At 39.5% G+C, this 26,182-nt stretch overlaps 1 protein-coding gene across 3 annotated transcripts in view; it reads left to right on the top strand.

Annotated features, from left to right (window-relative positions):
* The window catches only part of Wdr70 (WD repeat domain 70), a 212,075-nt gene that overhangs the window by 110,066 nt on the left and 75,827 nt on the right, over positions 1–26,182 (top strand). For all 3 annotated transcript variants that reach the window (XM_057790125.1, XM_057790126.1, XM_057790127.1), the window contains one exon: positions 25,114–25,288. In XM_057790125.1, coding sequence (XP_057646108.1) covers positions 25,114–25,288 — 175 coding nt within the window. The remainder of the gene's footprint in view (positions 1–25,113; positions 25,289–26,182) is intronic.

Consider the following 26,182-nt stretch of genomic DNA (forward strand, 5'->3'; position numbering starts at 1 on the left):
AGTTCTAGGAGAAGACATGCTCAAGAAACATCACTCCCAGGCACTGGTTCTCAGCCTTCCTAATGCTGCACCCTGTAATACAGTTCCTCATGTTGTGGCAACCCCCAACCATGAAATTATTTTCATTGCTACTTCATAACTAATTTTGCTGCTGTTATGGGTTGTAATGTAAATATCTGATATTTGGGATATCTGCTATGTGACCCTGTGAAAGGGCCGGTCCTAAAGAGGTCATGACCCACAGGTTGAGAACCACTCCCTACTACTCTAAAGAGTCTCATACTCCTTTTTGAAAGTGATGATGCAATGTTGAGTCCCAAATGTTAATTATTGCAATTGTTATGCAACTATTTCTGCAATGGCAGTTTTTTTTTGCTGCTTTTGTAATAGTGGCAGCAGGACATACCGTCAGCACCTAAGGTACTAACTGGGTAAACCCGCAGGCTGAAAAGATATTCCATTCCATGTTTTAGGTTTCTTGTATATATTTAAAAATCAAAGTATTATCTTTGTATCGGGGATAACTAGGAGGGATAGAACAGCACTGCTAGCCGTTGTCAGCAGATGCTCAGAGCCTCGATGGACTAGGCAGCTGGAGAATGAGTAGTTAGTGCGGTCATCACACTACAACGCTTATTGTGGCACACAGAAATATAACCTACATCCGTGGTCTCAGGAGCCTGCTTATATATAGACACACATGCTGGATTTTATAATAGCTCTCAGAGGAAGAATGGGTTTCACTTTACAAAATTTTGTTCTGCCTACAGAATTTAAGAATAAATTAATTGTATAACTTGATGTCTTTATGTAAAATGGGAAAATGAAAAGCTATGCTAGTTTGACAAATGACAAAATGGGTTTTGACAGGAGATGATAACAATGTAGTCAGGTTTGGAATTTTTTGTTTTATGCTGAAATCTTTCTTTAATGCTAGGTTACCTGTTCCTTGAGACACTTCCAAAGGATGCATTTTATTGTGCCTCACGTTTTCTCTGTGTGAACAGACAGGTTTGTCAGTGCTTTAGAAGCCTGATTTCATTGCCCCGTTATAATGACTGACTAGTGTAATTGGGTAGTCGTCAGAAAAAAACAGGGAGGGTTTTTTTTTTTTTTAACCTTTGAAAGTGATATCCTTTTCAGCCTTGGCAGACCTCAGTGTTCTATCTTTGTCTCTAAAACCCACATCGGAAATGCTGAGAGTTCCCGTGCTGGAGTTAGGAGAGGTTGTTGTCAGGAGGATCCTGTAGCACTTTTCAGAAATTAGAGGGTCATCCAGCAAAAGTAGGCCATGGAGTCCAAGGATCAAGTGCACCCAGCAATATCGGTTGGATTTGAAGTTGTGCAGCTTTGCAGCTTCTCTGCAGTGTGGTCTGGTTTCTGTTTACCTATTCAGCCCAGCAGAGTTTGTAGTTGCTGAAAACTGCTTTACTAATGACAGTCTGCAGATATAAACATGTTTTCCATTTCCAGCTAATTTTCTTTCCAGAGAGTTGCCAAGCTACACGTATTTGCCACAGGAACTGCTTATCTGTGTCCATCTACCCACTCAGCTACCTGCTTGTGCTGCAAAGGTTAGGGAATGGTTCATTGACTCCTCTAGGGAGCCATACTTGTGTGGCAGGTGTTTGGGGAGTGATGCCATGGGCTGATCCTTTTGCTGAACTGTAGAAATATTTCCCCCTGCATATCACAAAGATCTAACTTTGTTATCCTTTGTTTATTTAAGGGAACCTTGTCACAAGTTCTGTAGGGGTCTAGCCTGTTAGTTTTCTCAAGCTTTGTTGAGAGCGTTCAGGCCGCATAAGCAGAATATAATGTTCTCTGAAGTCACTAAGAGATTATAATAAAGTGAATTGTCTAAGGCAAATCTTGTAACATTTGTTGTATGGAGCTTTTTAGAATGCATTTCTTGGTTATCATACACTGAATATTTCTTAACTTTACTGTATTTGAGTTATTATTATGAGAATTCCCTACTGGACTGTATTGGTCAAGGCAAGTGTGTATCGCAGCAGAACAGTGAGGTTTGAAAGGAAGACAAATTTCTAAGTGTTAAATTTGAAGTATATATGAAGATTTTAAGTGTCCAGGGGCATGATAGCATAACAGGTCAAGAAAATCTGTTATGGAAGACAGGCTCAAAATTCTTGGATATATAGGGAGGGATTGGAATCCAGGCAGAAAGCTTTTCACTTGTGAAAAAAAGGACCAGAGATTAACACTTACAAAAAGACAATATTTAAGAGACAAAGAATATTGAGGGGTAGGAAAATGAAGAAACATGTTGTGTTACAGCGTCACATATTATACACAGGCTAGCATGGGAGACATGGGAGAAGGGGATTGTTGAGAAAAGGAAGATTGGCGGAATGGGGGAGAGGAGCAATTGAGACCAAATATATTTAAAGTAAGTTATATGTAGGTATAAAATATCACAATTGTTCATTTTTTCTACAGTTCATATATGCTAATAAATAAAAATTGAATTTCATGAAGCTCAAGACTGTGTTAATATGCATAAGGTTCAAAAACTTCTGTGACATCAAGGAGAATAACATCTTTCAGTTGGGGAAACATACATACCCTTTGTAAGGACCTTAATTTTTTCTATTCAGTGTACTCTTTACCCATTTTTCTTCCTTTTGAAAGCCTCTTTCAAGATGTTTGTCAAATGTCTTGGACTTTGTAAAAGTGTCTCCAAGCAGAGTTATTTCCTTGCCTAGTTTTTCCAGCTCTAGCAGCATTTATAAGACTCCCTAAATGGATTTGGGGACATCTGTGTGCTCTGATGTCAGAGAGGACTTTAGTTTTTCAGGACTGGTACTTTGTATTACACACTTTTTGAAGAACTTGTAACATTTCTTAGAATGCCTTGCAAGTAGATAGTACTCAATAAAGGTTTATAGATTTGGATGTTTGATTCTGAACATAATCCTAGACAAAGTAATGTTTCAAAATTCGTATTAAAATAATTTCAAACTCAACATATATAAATTAAGCTGTACATTATATGGACTTTATGCTTCTTTCTCTAATATCTTTGATTATACATTTTGTATACCGTTCTAATTATGTATTATTGCATAATATTGAAGAATGGGGGAAGATATATAGTTTTCTGCAATTGACTATGAATAGACTAGTTTTTTTCCCCCTCACGAATATGTTTCTGGATCAGAAATGATCTTTCAAAAAGGTGCTGGAATATTTAAGTCAAAGAATATCTTCTTGCCACGAGGTTAAGAATAGACTTGATATTTTCTAGAGCTCAAAAGTTATGTAGCCATTGGGATGAGTACATCAACCCACTTCAAGCTGAATGATTAAGTTACCTAGTAGATTTACATCTGAAGAAAGTTGCCCTTAAAATTGACTGGAGGGCTGTAATGTTGCTGTCAGTGAAGTGCTTGCCTTGCTATCATGGAGACCCAGGTTCAGTCCCTACAATGCACATGAAAAAAGCCAGGTGTGGTTGCTCATTCTTGGAAAGTTCTGGGGAGGCAGAAACAGGTGGATCCCCTTGGCTGGCTGGCCCCTTGGCTGGCTAGCTAGCCAGCCAACTCTAATTAAGCAGTCCTCAGGTCAGTGAGAGACTTTGTCTGAAAAACAAAACAAGCAAACAAAATCCATGGTTGTCCTCTGATCTCTTCACATACTTGCACATTTGTGTACACACATATATGCTTATGCATACATGTCAGAGTTTTCTGTCCTGCCCGGTTCCTGCAGTTGTTAAGTCCCAAAGAAATAACACAGGGTCTACATTAGTTATAAACTGGTTGACCTAGTAGCTCAGGCTTCTTATTAACGCGTATAACTTATATTAGCCCATTATTCTTGTCTATGTTAGCTACGTGGCTAGGTACCTTATTCGGCGATGCAGTCACATCTTTCTTCTTCTGTGGCTGGGTCACAACTGCAGTCTAAGCTTCCATCTTCCCAGAATTCTTGTTGCCCTGCCTCTACTTCCTGCCTGGTCACCCCGCCTATACTTCCTGCCTGGCTACTGGCCAATCAGCATTTATTTAAAATATAAGTGACAGGGTACAGACCATTGTCCCACAGCACATACATATAAGAATTTTACTGAGTGTATTAATATATTAGTTACTATTTTTTTTTTTTTTAGCATGAAGCATCATCATGCTGAGTAAAAGACATATACTTTATATTTTGGATTGTAACTTTGAAAGCTGGTAATGCTCCTCCCTCATGATTGACAGTTTTAAGTGTGCTTAATGTACTGCACCTTCTTCTATATTTTTATAACATTTTTTTGCAGGCATGGAGAATTTGATAATTTTATGTATATTTCTATGTAAAATATATTCAGAATTGCAAATCAATAAGAATGATCTCTGGTTGGGTATGGTGGTATACATCATTAATCCCAGCACTCTGGAGGCAGAGACATACAGATCTCTGAGTTTGAGGCCAACCAGGTCTATAGACTGAGCTCCAGGCCAGCTAGGGCTACACAGAAACACACACACACACACACACACACACACACACACACACACACACACACACGCGCGCGAACTACCCAGAAAAACAAAAACAAACAAACAAAAACAAAAAACAAAAAAGATCAGTAAAGTGAAAAAAAAAAAGACAAAGAGAAGAGATATTGGGAACTGGCTTGTGGAGTTTAATGACTTTTAAACAACAGAAGGAAGGATCAGCACAGATTAGATAAGAGTTTCTACTTCCTGTGAAAGCTAAAAGGATAAGCCAGTGATAACAGCCTCAAACTCCCCATTTATAAATTGCAGGATTGAGGAATTATGGCCTGTCACTGAAGTATGTCTAAAATTATATACGAAGGTCAAGAGAGCAACATTAATATGCATGACCAGATTCCAGCTTTAGCAGGCAACCTTTCCCTCAGGCCTAGAATGAGAGCTGAAGACTGTAGGAGAAATATGCTGTGTAAGCCTGTGCTTTAAGGTTTCTTTTCTATTACTGTGACGAAACACTGTGAGCAAAGCAACTTGGGGGGAGGAAAGGGTTTATTCCACTCACAGTTCCTTACAACAGTTCTTATTCAAAAGCAGTGAGGGCAGGAACTCAAGCAGGGCAGGGATTTGGACAAAGTAGCCTTGGAGAAATGCTGCTTACTGACTTGCTTCTGGCTTGCTCAGCCTGCTTTTTGATAGAACCCAGGACCACCAGCCAGGGATGGCACTTCTCCCTTCATGCATGCGCACACACAGAGCCTTGAGTTGCACTGCATGCCTTAATTCCAGCACTCAGGAGGCAGAGGCAAAGTTGAGTCTAGTATGGTCTATACAGGGAGTTCCAGGTTAGCCAAAGTTACATGGAAAGAAACTAAAGAGTCCCGTACTTCATACTCATTCAATTATTGCTATTTTGTTGTTCACTCTCTATAAAACTTTCAGAGTTGTCTTTAATTTCTGTCTTTTCCCTCATCTGTCATTCACCGCAGAAGCCATTTCGGTTAAGCTTTGATTTTAACCGCATCACTGAAGGTGCTCTCTTCAGGGCTCTCAATACCCATTTTGCCAAGTTCATAGCTCAGTTCATTCTCTGTTCCTTCCTTAATTTCTAAGCAGTCTCCAGCATAGCAGACCACCTTTCCTTTGAAATGCCTTCCCCTGGACTTTTGTGACTGTTAATGTGGCATTCCAGGTTGGGTTCTAAAATGGAATGAGGCTGATAAGAGGTGGTGTGTGAGGTTGCTTGTGAGTGGTACAGGGCAAAGGAGTTAGTATTGGTCAAGTCTTCCAGTCAGGATCTGATACCTGTATAAGCAAGGAAGTAGCAGTATGAACAGGGGAGATGTAAGACCATGACACTGATCTAACAGTCTTTGATAACCAAACTGGGAGTCCTGGAAAAAAGGTTGCTCACTAGAGGATACTGACAATAGGTAGAGATGACCAGACCATGCTATACACAGTGTCCTTGACTCAAAGGCTAAGTGGATCTATAGCCTACAAGATGAGGTTGTCAGTTAACCACTTTGTACTGCTAAATAGCAGATTGTTTCCTGAAGAGAGGTCCCAGCAGCATGCTCCATAGGGACTACGTACATCACTGTACTAATTCTTTCTTCCTGTTCTTTGCTTCCTTCTCTGTTCAGCCTATTAAGGAATGTATCAGTGTTTGATCCTGCAACTACAGATATGCACTGGAGCTCACCCGCTAGGTATACAGTGCATTGAGTACTAAGAACTATAATATAAGAAGTGCTTGAAATACAAGGAGTTGTACCTTCATTTGGAACATTGGAGCACCAACTTTTAAAAGACAAAACAGTCTCCACTAGAGTCTTAGCTGGGGTCATCCTTGCGGATTCCTGGAATTTCCCTATGCTAGGTTTCTCACTAGCACCATAATGGCTCCCTCGATCAAGATATATTTCTTTGTGCGCGCTCTCCCCCCCCATCTTGATCACCCTGTTCCCTCAGGTTCTTCTCCCTACTTATCTTCTTCCCTCCCTCTCCTCCCTCTTCTCTTCTGCCCCACCCCCTTATGCCCTCCCTACTTCCATGCTCCCAATTTTCTCAGGAGACCTTGTCTATTTCCCCTTCCCAGAGGGATCCATGTCTGTCTCTCTTAGGGTTTTCCTTGTTACCTAGCTTCTCTGGGATCATAGACTATATGCTGGTTATCCTTTACTTTGCATCTAATATTCACTTATCAGTGACTATATACCATGTTTGTCATTTTGGGTCTGGGTTGCCTCACTCTGAATTTTTTTTTTCCTAGTTCCATCCATTTGCCTGAAAATTTTAAGATATCATTGTTTTTTTTTTCTACTGAGTAGTACTCCATTGTGTAAATGTACCACATTTTCTTTATCTATTCTTCGGTTGAGGGGCATCAAAATTGTTTCCAGGTTCTGGCTGTTAGGAATAATGCTGCTATGAACAGAGTTGAGCACATGTCCGTGTGGTACGAATATGCATCCTTTGGGTATGTGCCCAAAAGTGGTATTGCTGTGTCTTGAGGTAGATTAATTCCCAATTTTCTGAGAAACTGCCAAACTGATTTCCAAAACAGCTGTACAAGTTTGCACTCCCACCAGCAATGGAAGAGTGTTCCCCTTACCCCACATTCTCTGCAGTATAAGCGATCATCGGTGTTTTTGATTTAGTCATTCTGACTGCTGTTAGGTGGTATCTCAGAGTTGTCCCCTGTAATCAGATTGATGACTACCATAATTGTCATCATAGAACCTTCATCCAGCAACTGATGGAAGCAGATACAGAGATCCACAGCCAAGCACTGGGACGGGTTCTCAGAGTCCAGTCAAAGAGAGGGAGGAATGATATTATGAACAAAGGGATCAAGACCATAATGGGGATACCCACAGAAACAGCTAAGATTAGCTAGTGGAAGCTCACTGACTCTGAACTGACAACAGGGGAACCTGCATAGGCCCAAAATAGGCCCTCTGGATGTGGGTGACAGTTGTGTGGCTGGGGCAGTCTGTGGGGTCACTGACAGTGGGACCAGGATTTATTCGTAGTACTTGAACCGACTTTTTGGAGCCCGTTTCTTTGGAGGGATTGCCTTGCTCAGCCTAGATATAGCAGGGAGGGCTTTGGTCACTTTGTTGACTCCCCGTGGGAAGCCTTACTCTCTCTGAGGAGTGGATGGGGGTGGGGTGGATGGAAGGAAGTAAAGTAGTACAGACAGAATGCAAGGCTCCGTGGACAATGTGAAAGTGTAGGGAAGGCAGGAGTCCTGTCGGGATGGAAACAGCGGCAGCACACTGACCGTGCATGGGCGCAGACAGGGCAGAGAGGAGGAAGGGGCTACAGATGGAATAATTGTGTGCGTGTCAGTGTCCTAGCATTTTTGCATTGTTTGTTTGGGGGCATTTTCATTTTTTTCTATCATAAATATAAAATCCCCACTGTTAGTAGACGTGTATGGATGTTACAAAGTGATAGACTAGTAGATGCAGCTTTGCAGTAGGTGCTGATGGCCAGACTTATTTTGACTTCCTTTAATAGAACACCAGTTTCTTCTTTATTGTAATTATTTTTAGTCTCACTGTAAGATTAAAACAAGCCTGCATTAAGACACATCATTTTAATTCTTAAATTGAATGCAGTCGATTCAATCAAATTACTTGGACTTATTTGCAAAACATAGATCTTGGTGTTAGGGGCACAGCGATTATAAACCTACTTTGTCCACAAGAATGTAGAATGTAATATGGGAGAGAAAGGTGTACTTCTGTAAAATGTGAAACATGACCAGTGTTACAGGTGGAATGCAGCTTGGAAGCCCTTAGAAACACAACATGACACATTTGGCCAGAGAAGCTTTGATCTGCTTCCTGAGTGGGCAGGGACCTGAACCTGATCAAAGGCTCTCCAGCTTAATGTGTTCTTATTTAAATAGGCTATTTGAGAATTTAGCTGCCCTGCATAATTTTAGCCCGAAGTTGCTGTTCAGTTCTCTGTGTGTTCTGAACTGTGTTCTTTGAAGGCACACACCATTAGAGAGGTGCTGGCATGAAGGAGCAGGCGAATGAATCACTGCGTGTGACCAGACTGATGGCTTCAGGGGGATGTGGAGTTTTGGCTGTTTTGCTCAGTGCTTTATTTTCAGCACTTGGGCCAGTGTTTGGCATACTTCTAGTGTAAAAATGTTTTCTGAATGACTGGAAGGAAGGAAGAAGTAAAATAAAAAAGCTTTGGAAGCAGGCGGATTTCTGTGGGTTCTAGGCCAGCATGGTCTACAATAGTGAGTTCCACACCAACCAGGGTTACACATGAGACCTTGGTGGTTTTTTTTTTTTTAAATTTAGTTCTGGGAGCGTAAGAAATAATATATAATGCAACTCTAACAATGATAACTATGGAAAAGTTAAAGATTTGAAAGGGAGATTTGAGTATTTTATAAAGGAATTTAATTTCACTATACTTAACTCTTATTTATTTTATTATTGTGAATAATTAAACATGATCTCATTTTCTTACATTTCTTCAGTATACTGGTCATAATTGACAGGTAGGTGTGTGTGTGTGTGTGTGTGTGCGTGCGCACGCACATGTGCATGTGTATATCTCAGATGAAAGAACAGCTTTTATGACAAGAAATCACCATTCCATAGGATGTCTTTGTTTAGAAAATCACTTTTGCTTTGCCATCATAGTTTCTTTTGTATTTCCTTAATTCTCTAGGATTTTCAGAAAATTTACTTAAAAATAACAGGATTATATCTTACCTTATAGATTCTTTGGAGGTTATGCTTGTCTTCTTGGAAAAACATCCCTTACCTGCTGTATGTTTAAAACAACCCTCAACATTTCACAGATATAGTTACAGTATCCATAGAAACCCAACTGTTTTTGATATCAACATATAGCAGTGAACTCTCTTTGTTATTCTATCGATTTAGTGAATTCTCTTAATGTTTTCACTTCTCTGTTTTTAATTTTCTACTCTCCACATGTGAACCAAATTAAGATGGTTTATTTGGAGACTGGACTGCCAAAGCAGCCGTGGAAAGCTTCATTGGACTGTATTTGGAAAGTTTTTCCTTTGTCTTTGGCCAACAGCTCAACCCCTTTGGTTTCCCATCTGTTTAACACACGACAGTGATGGCACATTTCCATTTATCTTGGTCAGAAAACAGAATTCTGTAAATCGGCCTGGATGTTACCTGCCGTGTGCTGGGTCCCAAAAGGGAAAGACAGAAGATTTTCTGTTTCTCTTAGGAACTGATACAAAGAAACATATAATTGTGGATAACTTTCTTTTGACATCTTTTTCTTTGAATTCTAGAAGTCCTGGATTTTTGAAATACAAACACTCTCCCCAAAGTACCAGCCTGCTACTTTATTCTCCTATTGTTTGATTACTTTTCATATTAAGATCTCATGATTGGGTGAGGAGAGATGGCTCAGGAGTTAAGAGCCCGGAGCACTCTGGTGGAGGACCAGAGTTCAGCTCCCAGCTCTCATATTGGGCAGCTTTCAACCGCCTGTGGCTCCAGCTCCAGGGGCCTCCCGTGCTCCTCACCTCCTAAGCACCTGCACTTATACAGAGTTACAAGTAAAACAAACCTTTAAGAAATACTTCATGACCGTACTGAAGGTGTTCTTCCTTTTGAGGGATTAAACTGGTCTAGAACAAATCCCAGTTTCGAAAGTTAAAAATGTTTTATTTTTCTCCCATGTGTTAAATATCTTTGAATTAGGAAAATAGTCCCTACTCCAGGTTATATTGACTTCAAAGTCAACACTTTTTATTTTTCTGCTGACTCACTTGTTTGCTTATTTGTTTTCAAATAATTTGCTCATCCCCAAAAGAATTTGAGGGCTGATGAGCCGGCTCAGTGAATAAAAGCTCCTGCATGCAAACCTGATGACTGATTTCATCGAGAGATCATGTGGTAGAGATACCGACCTGGAGACAGTCCTCTCACATCCGTACATGCACAGCAGCACATCTGTTGCTCCATGTTTCTGCTGTTCTGCCCTCCCCACTAGGATACACTGTATCCTTTCTGAAGCTGTAGTCTTTTGTCATTGCAAGGAGAAAAGTAGCTAAGACATGAAGTAACTTGTCTAATATATCATATTAAGTTGTGAGAGGAGATTTAAAAGCAAGCAGGCAAATGTGACTTCATTGTCGTCAATCTTAATGATTGTTATGTACTTACATGTATGTAGCAAGTTTTTTGCTACCCACCCAAACACATGTCAAAACAGAACTCTCAAGTGTAAAGAAAAGATATTCTAAGAAGGGGTCCAAGCAATACAATTTAAATTAAGATCAGCGCCCAGGTCTTTAGTAGATCAAGGTAAACTGTAGATTACTCAGAGCTTTTTTGTTTATGTTTTTGTTTTTTAAATACTTATGGGATTTCTTTGATGACCTAAGGGAAATATAGGCTGTTGTAGGAAGGCCACTTGTTTGTTCCCAGCTGCTCAGCTCGGAAATAACCACACAGAAACTATATTATTTGCAATGCTGTTTGACCAATAGCTTAAGCATATTTCTGGCTAATTCATTTCTTAAATTAAGCCCTCTCCATCAATCTGCGTATCTCCACATGGGTGTGTCTTACCAGCTAAAGTTCCATCTGGTTCGAGTGGGGCTACATGGTTTCTCTCTGACTCTGCCTCCTTTCTCCCAGCATTCTGTTTAGTTTTCCCCACCTACCTAAGTTCTGCCCTGCTATAGATGCAAAGCAGTTTCTTTATTCATTAATGATAATCACAGCACACAGAGGGGAATCCCACATCACTCCCCCTTTTCTGTTTAAATAAAAAAGGAAGGTTTTAACTTTAACATAGTAAAATTATATATGGCAAAACAGTTATCAAGCAAGAATTATAGTTAAAATATTTATATCTACTTTATCTTTTATCATAACTAAGAAAAATTAAAACTATTCTTTAACTCCATTAAAAAGACCCCAGAAGGATATAATATTACCCCAAGTAAATAGAAGGTACATTGTAAGCAACTTCCAAAACTTTAGAAGTGACAGAGATATATTGCTGCCTGGACAGTCACACAAAGTTCTTTTGTACCACTGGGGCATCCATCTTCAGCCTACAGGCCCATAGTATCCAGCAAACTTTTCCATGAAGCAGGAAATTTTAAAGAAAGTTCCGCCTAAATTGGCAGTTTGTCAGTCACTTTTTTCTCTGTCCTGCAGAATGTCTGCAGACTCTTTTATGAAGTAGGAACCCCAAAGGATGGTCTCGTCTTTAGATAAGTTCAGCAGTCAACATCTCTGTGGGTTCTGCATGTCCAGTTCATACAGCATAATATTTTGCAGTCCAGGCAAGAAAACCTCTTCGATGTCCATTGTCCTCCTCAAGTAGACTGGTGCTGCCAGGAGCAGATGTGTCTCATGTCATGAAATGTCCTAAGATGTTAAAACATTTTAAATGCCATATTCTGAAGGTCTCTGAAAGATTTGAAGAATACCTATCTAACTGAATATATCTCTATATATCTGAAAGACCTAACTAACATAACTAGAAGCTTGACTATTATAGATGATCATCTATTAACCTGTATTTCTTAATTATACATTACGTTTTTAAATGAGCTGCACAACACAATGCCTTAATAAAGATCAGAAATACATATATAATAAAATTGACCTTAAATTTGCATCAGTAGAACAAGGTCCATACCAATGCAAATCTTTCTAGCATATACCCCCTTTAAATGCAAACAAACATTTATAAACAATATTTGTGAATATGGGCATAGTTCTCTCCAAACTGCTGTCTGCTTTTTGTTGGGCACAATAAAATTTTTGGGGGTGTTCGTGGTGACCTTTCTGTGGGTCTTTTTGCATTGAACCACATTAGTCTGGAAAAAAATCCACAGGTTCTCATCTTCTGTGGAAACGAAAGAAGAACCTCTTTTCCAAAACAATTCTTAGATCCAAATTTTGAAGTTAAGATACCTCTTTGTTGGTTTATTTTAGCAGTCCATATAATGAAATGTCTCTCTGTACTTATCTCCTTCATAGTCAAAAAATTCAAAGAAAACACAATAATATATATAATCCAGATTCTTTGTGTATTTTCCATCTTAATGTGGCTTATTTTTCTTTACTCCTTTTAATCTATGACTGCCTGTACTCTGTCTCTTTAAAGACTTTACCTTTTTTTTTAACCATTTACTTCTTTTAATAACTGTCTATATTCTTTTTTCTTTTCTCTCTCAAGCCAATATACATTTATTCATTACTGTGACCCATTTTACATGTCTTTTCCATCTGAATTTGCCTTTATTGAGTATCTGTAATCCTTTTCTGACCAGAGCTGCTTCTTAAAATGCTAAGCACTTCATAAAAACCTAAGCAGTGGCATTGTTAGGGCAAATACGGACCTGCCTGCTTGCTCCACCCAGTTTAATGTGGTGAAAGTCTGTTCACTGCCTCTGAGACTGCCAGGTGGGAGCCACACTCACCACCTCAACTCTGATAACCAATTAATCCATGCTGCCACCAAGTGACTTGCAGCATGGTGTCCACAAACTCCATTTAAGTGCTCGGCCTCCTGAAAGAGCCAGTGTTTGCACTTGCAGCACGGCCCGGAAAGCCACTGTTTCAAAAACAAGTGGATTTTTTTTTTCTGCTACCACTGAATCAGGAAAACCTCTCTTAAAGGAGCCACAGTGTTAAGCCATGATTAACTCTGTTTATTTTTTCTTTCTGGAATTCCTTTCCAAACTCTCTCAGGTTTTAAGTGGATTTTAGTTGGCCATGTTGTCACCAGTTTGTTGTAGGAAGGCCACTTGTTTGTTCCCTGCTGCTCAGCCCCTAAATAACCACACAGAAACTATATTATTTGCAATACTGTTTGTCCAATAGCTTAAGTGTATTTCTATTTGTTGTAGGTGGAGGCCGCTAGTTTGTTTCTAGCTGCTCAGCCCCAAAATAATCACATAGAAACCATATTATTTGCAATATTGTTTGGCTAATAACTTAAGCATATTTCTAGCTTGCTCCTATATCCTAAACTAACCCATCTCCGTTATTCTGTGCATCACCATGAGGTTGTGGCCTACCAGCAAAGTTTCGGTGGGCTCCAGTGGAGGCTTCTGCTCTCAGCAGGGCTACATGGCTTCTCGCTGATTCCGCCATCTTTCTCCTGGCATTCAGTTTAGTTTTCTCCGCCTAGTTCTACTCTACCCTATCAACAGGCCAGGGCAGTTTCCTTATTCATTAGCCAATAAAAGCAACATACAGAAGGACCTCGCACACCAATAGACCTCTGTGAAAAACACATATGCTTGTTGATTCCTCTTCACATCCCGCCCCTCAAGAATGCAGAACATTCCCTGTGTGTCTAGACTAAGGAAGCGGAGACTGAGGCTTTGGGCTTATTCTAATAGATACTGAATGTGTCCAATGGGGATGCATGCTTCTGCTTCAGCTGGCAGCTGAGTATCAGATGATATAATCCTCTTCACAACTTCTCCCCACACCTAGCTCTCACCGTAGTTCAGATCATGCCTGGGGAGTAAGAGAACAAAGCAGATAAAACTGTACGAAAAGTGTAGTTATGAGGCAGTAGTTGCCTTACTAGGATATTTGAGATTACATTTGCTGATCTGGCTGATCAGTTACACAATGGATCATTTGAGCAGTTACATTCTGTCCCTCATTTCTGTGTGAGAATCTAAGTATACTTTATTTAGATTAATTTACTATAGGGATAAGGTGTAGAGCAAAATTTGATGAGGTCAAATTTTGTGTTACTTAGGGAGCCATGAAATGAATCCTAGTCCTGGAAACTAGCTTCTGTATTTGTCATGGCATCTCGCAAGTACCTCGAGACTGTTCGGTTTACTTAGCATTACCTGGCCCAACTTTACATAATGATCAGACAACTGAGGTTTCTATACATACTTTATGTATTAGAGAACGATGTTGTTCTGAGTTAAAATCTTACCTCTGAGGCTGAGGACAACTCGTTTGCAGAATGCTTGCTGAACATACACAAAACCTAGGATTCAACCCCCAGTTGCGATATAAACTTGGCATGTTGCCACACACCTGTACTCCCAGTGCTTGGGAGATGGAGGTAGGATCTTCATTTACATAGTGTGTGGAATGCAGCCAAGGCTGTTTGAGACCCTGTTACAATCAATCAACCAATGCATTCAATCACAAATAAGCAATCCTAGCTCTGTTAGAGGTGTACTCTGACCACGGTCAGATTATTTCTCTTACCTCGCTGCTGATACGCACCTGAAAACAGCTCTTTCCTCATAATGGTGAGACTTAATGATGATATAATATGGCCCCTAACACTTATTTAGCTTTTACTCTACTTAATGGTCATGCTGCAGACAGTGGACTTCTCAGTATTCTTCTTTGTGCAATCATGAAGGCCTCAAGTGACTGGAGAGCATAGCAGAGTGCTGCGTCCTTGTGAGGCTGCTGAGGTTTGACCAGACTCTGGGAGAAGGAATGAAGAGACGACAAACAAACAGGCATAGAGAAGAGCTAGTGCCAGGTGTACTGGGCTCAGTGATGGAGAAGCTGTCGCACCCCAGAAGCTCACTACGTATTTATTATATACAGTAGGACAGGACAGTGGGGTTCTTGCATACAGCTAAACAAGGAGGCAGGGTTTGATAATCTGGGTAGGAGAAGTCTCTGTAGGGGAGCCATCTTCAGGGCTATAAACATCTGTGTGTGTGGGGGAGCGCAAAACATTTTCTGTACACACTGTCAACATTCACGGTCAGACCAGTAGGGAGAGCTCTGCCATCCCTCCGAGCCTCATCTGGGCAAGTGATTGTCATTTGCCATGAGGCAGCGGCATTGGGGTCCTTAAGTTGGCCATGCCCATGTCCACAATGCACATACACTCAAGACTTCACTCACTCGGGGCTTCCTCCTCTCCCTGACGCAGAGTCTGCTGAGTTTCAGTCTCCATTTTCTTCGGGACTCCCCTTGTGAGGAGCACTTTCCAGCATGTTCACACCAGATCCTTTTCTCAGCCTGTTCTAATGTCTGAATGGTGTTTGGATGGTTCTATCTGCTCTGCTGGTAGTTCATAGGATTCTGCAAAGTGTTACACTGTTACCGTGAATTTCAAAACACTGCCTGGATCCGAATTGTTTATCTGTCCATTTGTACTCAGCCTTGCCCCCTGCTTAGTATTCCATATGCTGTTACCACCCCTTGCAGAAAATTTACACCCATAGAGATACATAGGGGAATAGGACAGGCTTCATTGTAGGGCAGATACCTAGCTCATGGGCAGATGTAGCACAAGTCTGAGAGAAGGAGAACATGTAAGGAGCAGGATATTGAGACAAGCAGTGGTGGGTACCATCTGTTACACTTGTGTCCTTTTAGAAGTGTTTGCTCATTGATTATCTTCATGGTTTTTAAAAATTATTTGCTTATTTATTATGTATATTCATGTTTTATACACATGTATGCTTGTACAGTGCTCAGAGGCCAGAAGAGGGTATTGGATCTTCTGGAACGGGAATTACAAACAGTTGTTAACTGCTCGATTGGTGCTGGGAATCAAACCCCAGTCCTGGAAAACAGCTAGTGCCATAGCTGCTGAACTGTCTCTCCGACACCCTTTCTGACAGAGGAGACATCAGTATTGATCCCATTAGATAGTAAAGATTGCATTTCTGTAGCCCATAATGTACTTGACAGTAAAAAGACTTTCAAAATAATAACTGCTTTTTCTTTGAAGATGCAAAATACAAATTGTATTTATTTTATATTATATTTGGTTTGTAGATACAGAAATTTTGCATTATTATTTCCCAAGTAAAACTATCACTTTGCCATCATTTGTAGCATGCAAATCCAAAATTGTTATCATGGATCCATGTAGACAGATCATGTTATAAAACCTGGGGTATACCAAATACACCCTGGCATCAGGTATATATGTACTGTATGTACCCAGGCATTCAATTATTGCACTAAAATGAATGTTACAATAGTTATTAGTCCTTTTGTACCTTAGTTTCCCTTTCCAAAATAGAGGTAAGAATGCCTTCTTCAAAGTATCGTGAGTGTGGCTTAGTCAGTTTCCTATGGCTGTGAAGACACCATGGCCACGACAACTCTTACAAAGGAAAACATTCACCCGAGACTGGCTTACAATTCAGAGGATTAGTTCATTGTCACCATGGCAGGAAGCGTGGTGATGGGCCAGCAGATGTGATGCTGGAAAGGTGACAACTTCAATGTTTGACTCTTCCTGATTGGCAGACATCAGGAAGAGTAAGGACCTGGGCCTGGCTTGAGCACTTGAAGCTTCAAAGTCCACCACTCGTGACTTACTTCCTCCAACAAGGCCATACCTCCTAATAGTGCCACTCCCTATGAGCCTGTGTTGGCTGTTTTCATTCTGACCACCACAGAGTGCCAAACAGTGAGGTGCTGTACAGTGCCTGCATCACTAAGAGCACTTACTCCTGACTGTGAGTCCAAGCTTTACTTTGTAAAGTTCCTGTTCAGACCATTAGTATGGTATTTTGAGTTTATTACCAAACACATTTTGTCTTCTTATGACTCCGGAGGAAAAAAAATCCTTCAAGTTCAAGAGTTTTGTTGTAGGTTAATTTGTTAGAGATATTGAAAAGACTCACTGTTTTTAGTGTAAACTTCTGAAGTAACATTGACTTCACTACTTAACTCTACAACTTGATTAAGTGTTGTTTAGTTCTTCCATCAGAAGAAACTATTCCCTTTTGAGAGACGAATATTTATCTCATTTTCAAATTTGCACTGAATCATTCTTTTGCAATGCAATTTTATCTTTGGAATCTGTTTTGCAGTTGTGGAATTTTTTACATTTAAATTTGGTTGGTTAAGTGAAAATTTGTATATGTATTGTATTTTAGAAACCTTTAAAAATAGAGTAATAGCAATAATTACTTTCAACTTTAACAACTTGTTGGGCATCCTGCTGGTACCTGATGGTTCCGTGGGGAGTTGGTCCAGCAGCACTGGTGACCCCTGGCAGCACTGGCAGTCAAGAGTAAATAAAGCAGATTGCTGTAGGGTGTGTTGACTCCCTTCATCCTGTGATGGCCACCATCTCTGTCCCCTGCCCCATGTCTCCATCTTCTACCTCTGACCACTGTGCTGCTTGCTCTCATCAGATTACTTCCTTCTCATGAGTAAGAGCCGGCAGTAACTGCAGAATACTGTATCACACGGCCTCCACATTCTACTCTAACCCACATGTGATGCCTTAGCATAAAACATGTTAAAAGAGAAAGTCATTAGTGAAACAGAACTGAGTGACTTGCCTTATGACCCACATGGATTCACTTTGAATTTTCTGCTGTCCAGTCAGGTACCTGGAGATGCAATCGGAGAGCTGCTTTGGGGCCATTCGCAAATGTCAATTTTTCTCACAGATACACTCACTTTGAATTTCTGGTTAGTCAGAAATGGGTGCTGCTTGAAGCACTGGGTCTTGAATATTTTAACTACTTTCTAGTGTCTTTCTCTCTTAAGTTCTCAGTGTGGCTAACAGCATCATTCTCATGTTTGTCAGGTTCATTGTCTTAATTTACCTGGGCTCTGTACCCTAGCTGTAGATTGAGGTATCTTACTAGAGCATGAAGCTGGCCTTGAGGATGCACTCTAGCTTATGTTGTTTCTCTACTGTCTTCTTAGATCTTACACTTATTTATTTACTTAACTTGGAAGTCATATATACCATGGCATGCATGTGGAGGTCAAAAGACAACTTGTGAGAATCAGGTCTTTCCCTCTACCTTGTGGATTCTGGGCATCAAACTCAGGTCATCATTCTTGTGGGCAAGCACGTTTACCAACCAAGCAGTCTTGCCCTCACCCTTTATTTAGGATACCATGTACACTCCTTACTCTGTTTGCAAGGCCTTTCTCACTGACCTGCTTAGAAACCTTTAGATCAGATACATAAGCATCCTAGACCACAGCATAATCATACACACCTGTGTACAAAAACACACAAATGCACACTCAAACAGAAATGCTCAACACACCAAATGCACACTCAAACAGAAATCCACACTGTACTTCTTTTGACACTTTGACGCCTGACTTTCTTCAACCTAAAACTCCCTCAAAGCTACCTCCCGACCCTTGTTATCATTCAGGACTCAAACTGAATGTCACATCCTCACCTCAGCATCTTGCTCTTTTTCTTAGCCAGGTTTGTTTGTGTGCTATTTTTTTTTTTTTTGAAACATTTTGTTTTATAGCGTAGGTCAGCAGTTCTCAACTTGTGGATCATTACCCCTTGGGAGCTGCATATCAGATATCCCATATATTCTGTTATGTTATAATTCAGTAGCAAAATTACAATTACAAAGTATCAACAAAATAATTTTATGATTGGGGTCACCACAACATGAGAAACTGTGTTAAAGAGTCACAGAGTTAGGGAGGTTAAGAACCACTGCTCTGTAGTTGTATAGCCAACTACTACATCTGAACGTCACCAAGGCACCTAAACTGTGGTCTGTTTACAGAATTACAGCCAGTGTCTTAAACTCATCTTGTACTGGTCTGTCTGCCTGATTGACATCACCCTTCTAACTTACCCCAGAGTTATTTGTCTTATTTTCCTCATTCAGTGGCTTTGGTGTGGAACTTGGGGCATCTTTCATTTGAGCTGTCTCACCTGCAAGTTTTTCCTCTCTTAACAGTGTCCTCACTGCTGTCCAAGTGACTTTCTAGAACATAAGTTTGATGTAGTAACTCGAGCCATTCTTTAATTTTTTTTTTCATTTTATTTTATGTGTATGGGTGTGTGCAATGCTCACAGAGGCCAGAAGACGGTGTTAGATACCCTGGAATGGAGTTATGGATAGTTGTGAGCTACCATATGGGTGCCAGGAATTGAACCCTGGGAGAGAAACCAGGGCTTCTTAATCATTGAACTCTCTCCCCAGGCACCTAGGTGTCTGTGGCATGCCTAGATTTATCTCCAGTTCCTCTCTCTTCCCAGAAGTCCTGCCTATTTTCTCCTGCCTAGCTATTGGCCATTTATCTCTTTATTAAACCAATCAGGTGCCTTAGGCAGGTGAGAGAAAACATAGAAACATCTTTATACAGTGTAAACAGATACCCCACAAGAAGCCAGCTATATCATTCCTTGGTCTCAGTATCCTCCTTCACAGCCACTTACCCAGCCACTTTCATCGCTGCTTTGTTCACAATAGCCAGGAAATGGAAACAACCAAAATGACCTTCAGTGATGGTGAATGGACAGAGAAAATGTGGTTCATATACACTATGGGACAGTACTCAGCTGTAAAGAAAAATGAAATTGTGAACATTACAGGTAAAGGGAGGGGGGACTAGAAAGATCATATTGAGTGAAACCCAAAGACCCGGAACACTAAAACAGCATGTTCTCTCTCATCGGAGGCTCCCACCTCCAAATCTTCAAACTTGAGTACATTTCCTGGAGTGGCTGCAGAAACCGAAGTAAAAAGGGACCATTGTCTCCTCACTGTAGTTGCTAAATATATGTATATGAATTTCCTGTCAAGTGTGTATTCATAAAGATTATTGTGGGTTTACGTAAAAGCTAGGACATTGTCCTTATTTCTGTGGAACTAGAACACCTTAATACTTTTTAAACAAGAAGACCTTTCTTACTTTTTTTTCTACCAAGAGAGTCCAAAGTTTCAGACGCTGGTGTCAGTTGAGTTGCTTGTGTAGTCTTTTGAGAAAAATTAAACCAAGATCTAAGTGATTTCCATGCAAAATTAATGCTTCCCCCGACTTCTGCCAAGTGCTGTGATGCGTTTATGCATCAGATGCCAGAAAGTTTAGAACTCGTATCTGGAAACAGTCCAAAATTCTAAGACAGAAAGCATTTGTGCCTGGGGCAATGCAATGACCCCACCTGTGTCTTTTTCTTGTCTTCTGGATATTTTCATTTTATGTCCAGAAAGGCTCAGGCAGGCCCTTCTTCTATTTTTAAATCTTCCCTCTGAAACAGTTTTAATTTTACAAGTCTAGATCTCACTCCAAGTTTCAGAATATGTGTGCTACAACATAAAATGTCCTGACAGAGACCTAATGGCCTAGCACTTAAGCATCTATTTTTTAGACACAAATTGAGAGACTTGGAGCCATAAAACTATTGTGTAATTAGTCACTATCAGATGTTGTGTGAGCTTGTATTTCACACATCTGTATGGTAGGTAAATTACTTTCCACTTTCTCATTATTTTGATAAATAGCCCAACCTATTAATAAACTAAAATAAATGGAAATACTTAGTTGTTGGATTTATTTGCTTTGTTTTTTATTTATGATCTAGGGGGAAACCAGAAAGGAACAAGTATTTATTGAGTGCCTATTGTGTTCCAAATATTGTCCTAGATATGTTTACTTCCCTAATCTCATTTGGTCCTCACAGCCCCTCATTATCCCAGTTGTAGAGATGATGAACTTTAAACAAGCCACATGATGACTCTTTATACTTGTGTGGGGTCTTTCTCATCATACGGCTAAAGCCATCTGTCATTGGGGATGCTGAGTTATAAAAAGGAAAAGTTGACTTTTGTAATTTATCCTGACCACTGCAGAGCTGGGGCCAGAAAAATGAAAACACATGTAGTATTTCTCAATGCTTTGTGATTGTTAATTATGGGAAACAGTTAATAGAGATAGGGAACAAGTAAACAATACAGGACACCTTCAGCAAGAGGCAGGCTTTCTAATGCTTGAATACAAATAATGCTGTTTCAATGGACATCCATGTACATTAGCCTCGATCCATACAGCCTGTTCAGTTAGATGATCTAGTTATAAAATTTAAAACTATAAAGTTTACAGAAGAAATAAAGGAAATTTCTATGATTTTTTTAGTTAGTTATGAACCTTTTAAGTATGTGACTTCCAAATACTGATGATTTAAAGTGTATAAAAAATTTAAGGAGGAGGCTTTAGTTTAATTGCTAGATTGCTGGCCTCGCATTTTCAAAGCTCTGGAATTCTCAGTACCGTGTAGACCAGGCATGGTGGTACACATTTTTAATACGTGAACAAAGGAGGTAGAGGTAGGATATCAAAAAAAAGTTCTAGGTCTTTTGGGATGTTTGAGACTCAATCTCAAAGAATGTTTTAAATATTTGCTTATTTTATGTGTATGTGTGTTTTGCCTCCTTGAATGTTTGCAAATCACATGCTTATCATCAGATTTGAACAATTCCTTTACCAAAGGAAAAAAAATAGCATGTGGAACAATCCTCAACATCACTAGGCATTTTGGAACTGAAAATTAAATCCATAACGCACGGTACTCAACTTCATATTCAGGTTACTGCCAGCCAAAAGAGTAAAGAATCAGAAGAAAGAACTGTAACCTTCTGAGAAGCTTCCTTGAGATCCTCTCTCGTTTACACCCCATTGCTCAAAACTAGCTGTACACGAGTCTGCGAAATGTAGACACTGAAGAGTGAAACCAGACGGTTGTATTACAGGCTTTAAGAGGTCTTACTGCCAAGTTACCTTGTAGCTGGGTGCTCTTTACTCCTGTTTGAGCTTAAACTAGGTAGTATGGCCTTTTTTGTAGGGGGCAGTAGACCCCCGAACCCTTGACTTTGTTTGCCTCAGATGCTTTGCCTGCTGAAGTGAACTGAGTAAATAGCTTGTTTTCCTGTGCCTGCAGCTGCATGAAATCCTGATGGCAGAAGAGTGGTTTCTGGTGGGTTTTACAGCTGTAAATCCTGGGAGCTGGGGCGTGGCTATCAGTTAAAGATCCCTATATAAGTTTTCCTGGAGCACAGTAAAGATGGCATTTTTGTTTCAAGGATAACTGTGTCCTTGTGTCTCTGTGTGCATAAGCGTTTAAATCTCCAGCCTCTTTCCCCACCTCACGTCCAGTAGAGTACAGGCGCTACACTTTTTCTTTTCTTTTCTTTTCTTTTCTTTTCTTTTCTTTTCTTTTCTTTTTCTTTTTCTTTTTCTTTTTCTTTTTTTTTGAGGCAGGGTCATGCTACATAACTCAGGCTAGCTTCTAACTTGCAATCCTCCTGTTAAGACTTCCGAGTGTTGCATCTACAGGTGTGTGCCGTCACTTTTAGCTAGCACCGTCTTAAAATAAGATACAACACTTAGTTGACAAGTCTAATACTTGAGTTTTGACCATTTTAAGGAGTTGTTGGAGGTATTATACTTTGAACCAGTTTAGATTTTGGAGTGTTGTAGGTTTTGGACTTTTAGGCTAAAGATGATAACTTCCATTCCATGATTAAATATTAGAATTCAACAGTAATATTGTTGTGAGTTTTCTCATTGTGATTTTTTTTTTCTCTTTTGACAGGATAGGGCCTCAGTTTTGATCTAGATCTCACTATATAGCTCAGGTTAGTTTTGACCTCTTGGCAGGCTTCCTACTTTAGCCTTCTGAGTGCTGGGATTTTAGGAACAAGCCACCACACCCAACTAGTGGGGAAGTTTTAAATTATATATTTGACTTTTTACATATCTATTGTATTATATAAATATATATTTTAGTAGTATATTTGAATTAATATAAATGAATACTATTAATCTGGATTTTTTGAGTAAACTCTGATTGTTACCTGTTTCTGGAAAATTTGTTCACTTTGTCTAAATTGTCAAATTTATATACTTATCTCTTTATTTCTTTTAAATTAGATTGATTCAGTGTAGCCACTTTGGGAAGAAGGGTGAGAAAATGCAACTTCTCCCCCAAGTTCACCTCTGGGGTTCTGACTTGAGAATAGGGTTTATTTAAAATCAAGAGACACACATAGCTAAGCAGTCCAGCACCAAGTTCATTTTTAAAAATTTGTTCCTAAAATACTGGTAGACATTTTACTGCTGTCACACTCTAGGGATGGTATGCTCATTTAGAACACTCATGTCCATAGTGTCTGCACTCCGTTTTACGTTCATCACATTGTTCCTATGGCTTTTCTTAATTCTAATAAAAGGGACTGTTCTATACATTTTATCTCCACTGTCACAGTGGTTTTGTATAATAGTGTTAGTGATTGTGGTGAGATTTACCAACTGCATCTTTAACTTTTCAAAGTCTTTCTTCCACTCTTCTGTCTCAGCCTGTGTGTTACCACTGTCATTTGTTTTATTTGAACATGTATTCTTAGCCTCATAATATGTGATTTTAATATTGCTTATTGCCATGTGGTTTTTAAAGAGACTTGAACATCTTTTAAAATGTCTTTTATGTTTGCCTACAGTTTCCTTGTGTAGATTTGGGCTTCTATTTGTTTTTGGATTTTACTTTTAAGAACTTCTTTTAACATACCTTATATCACACATTAGGTAGCAGTAAGGTATCTCAGATTTGTTTTTTTGGAAAGGCCTTGATTTTGGCTTGCTTTTTAAACATATTTTCATTGTCTATAAGACATTAGATTTCTCTCTGCCCCCACCAAACTTTAAGGGTGTTCTTTGTGTCTTAACTGCATAGTTTCTACCAGGAAGTTTTGACCTCATCTTTGTTTTTCTGTATCTAATAATTTGGTCTATTTAAGCCTCCTTCAGGGCAGTGCTCCTGTCCCTGGAGCGTGTAGGAGTTTATTCTGCTGTGCCCCAGGCCTAGCTGCTGTGACTTGCCCCTTGGCGAAAGCTCAGAGGCCAAGAGCTATGCTTCTGTTTAGCTCCCAGAGGCATGGGGTCTTTGTTTGGGTGCTAGCGTGAGGCATGAAGTTTTCTTTCTTTTTTTTTTTTTTTTTTTTTTTTTTTTTTTTTTTTTTTAGTTTAGTGCATTTTATGGTATATACTATAGAGCAGTTCATTGATACTTGCAGATAATTTATAAATTAATGTACATTCAATAGGAGGCATATGCCTAACAGCTCTCCTGGTCAAGATATACAATTGTAAGAGCTTGGAATCAATTGCATTATAGGGCATGGACTATAAATAACTGATAGATTTGAAGTAGAATTTGCTATTTGCTTTTTGATTTGATGGCATTCAAATGATTTGCTTCATTTTTTTTTCATTATACCCAATTCAAGTTCCCACTCCCTCCTCTCCTCCCATTCCCTCCACTCACCCCCCCACCCCACCCCCATCCACTCCTCAGAGAGGGTAAGGCACATTGCTTTGGGGAAGGTCCAAGGCCCTCCATACTATATCTAGGCTGAGCAAGGTATCCATTCAAAGGGAATTAGGGTCCCAAAAAGCCAATACAAGCAGCAGGAATAAATCCTCATACCACTGCCAGTGGCCCCTCAGTCTGCTCCAGCCATGCAACTGTCACCCACATTCAGAGGGACTAGTTTGGTCCTATGCTTGTTCCTTCCCAGTCCGGCTGGGGTTGTTGAGCTCCCATTAGCTCAGGCAGACTGTCTCAGTGGGTGTCCCCATCATGGTCTGGACCTCTTTGCTCATATTCTCACTCCTCCCACTCTTCAGCTGGACTTTGGGAACTTAGTCCAGTGCAGGTCTCTGCCTCTTTATTTCTATGAATATTCATAAATGTGGCTTTCTTATAGTATATAAAAAATCCTTAAAAGAAAGGTATAGCTCAATAAAATCAATTAAAATAAAAAGAAATCCCCCCCAAAGGAAGAAAAATAGTCTTTCTCGGCCTTTTCTTTCAGTCTGTTGTTAGTAAATGATATTTCCTCTTTTCCTTTTAGGACTGTAAGGCTCTGGGAAGTCGAAAATCCAAAGAAACAAAAAAGCGTTTTTAAACCTCGGACGATGCAGGGTAAAAAGGTCATTCCCACTACGTGCACGTACAGTAGAGATGGGAACCTGGTGGCAGCTGCCTGCCAGAATGGAAGCATACAGATCTGGGATCGAAACTTGACAGTAAGCCAAAGCCTTTTTTGTTTGGTTGTGTTTTTTGAGATGGGGTTTCTCTATGTAGCCCTGGATGTTCTGCTGTCCTTGAAGTCACTATGTACACCTGACTGGCTTTGAGTTCACAGAGACAGGCCTGCCTCTGCCTCTAGAGTGCTGAATTAAAGGTGTCTATCACCACACCCAGCTGAAGTCAATGACTTTTAAATCTTTTTTTTTTTTTTTTGGCAACAGATATCTAAAGCATAAAGACAAACATCTTGTTAAAATACTATAAATTTCAATTTCCTGAATTTAGAATAATTTAAGCTGCAGTATTAATTTATAAAGTGCTGTGGTTTTTTTTTAATAATAATCGGTATTTCAGCCAACATTCCAGCTCTGATTTAGAGTGTAATATTAAAATAAATTCGCCCCTTTGATATAAAACTTAAAAAGCATAGTATAGCTTATTATATAAAAATCTCAATTTCATTTTGAAAAGAAATGTTTGTCCATAATACAAAACAATACTGAATGGAGAACCAGAAAACACTTTTTAAAGGGTATAAGAAAACTGAAAAATCTAAAATTATTTCAGTTATTTTATAATGATTTCTATAATAATTTAGATAATGTTTTATTTTAATATTCTTTCCTATGCCAGACTCTTTTAGTAGGTTTAAGTTTTCTTTCTATAGTTTTAGCTAATAAATTTTGAACTGAAATAGATGATACAATCTGCAGAAACAATGAAAGTGAAAGCTCTTAACTCATTCTGTAGATTACCAATGAGCTTTAGAAGCCTTGTGTTAGTGTGTAGGTGGCAAAAGGAAAATATTTCATAGCTAAAAGAGTCGCGGCTACCAGTATTAAAGTTGTATGCGAATGTTTTAAGATCTTTTACGTTTCATTTACTTGTTT

Source organism: Chionomys nivalis, chromosome 15, assembly GCF_950005125.1.
Source record: "Chionomys nivalis chromosome 15, mChiNiv1.1, whole genome shotgun sequence".
NCBI classification, from domain to species: Eukaryota; Metazoa; Chordata; class Mammalia; order Rodentia; family Cricetidae; genus Chionomys; species Chionomys nivalis.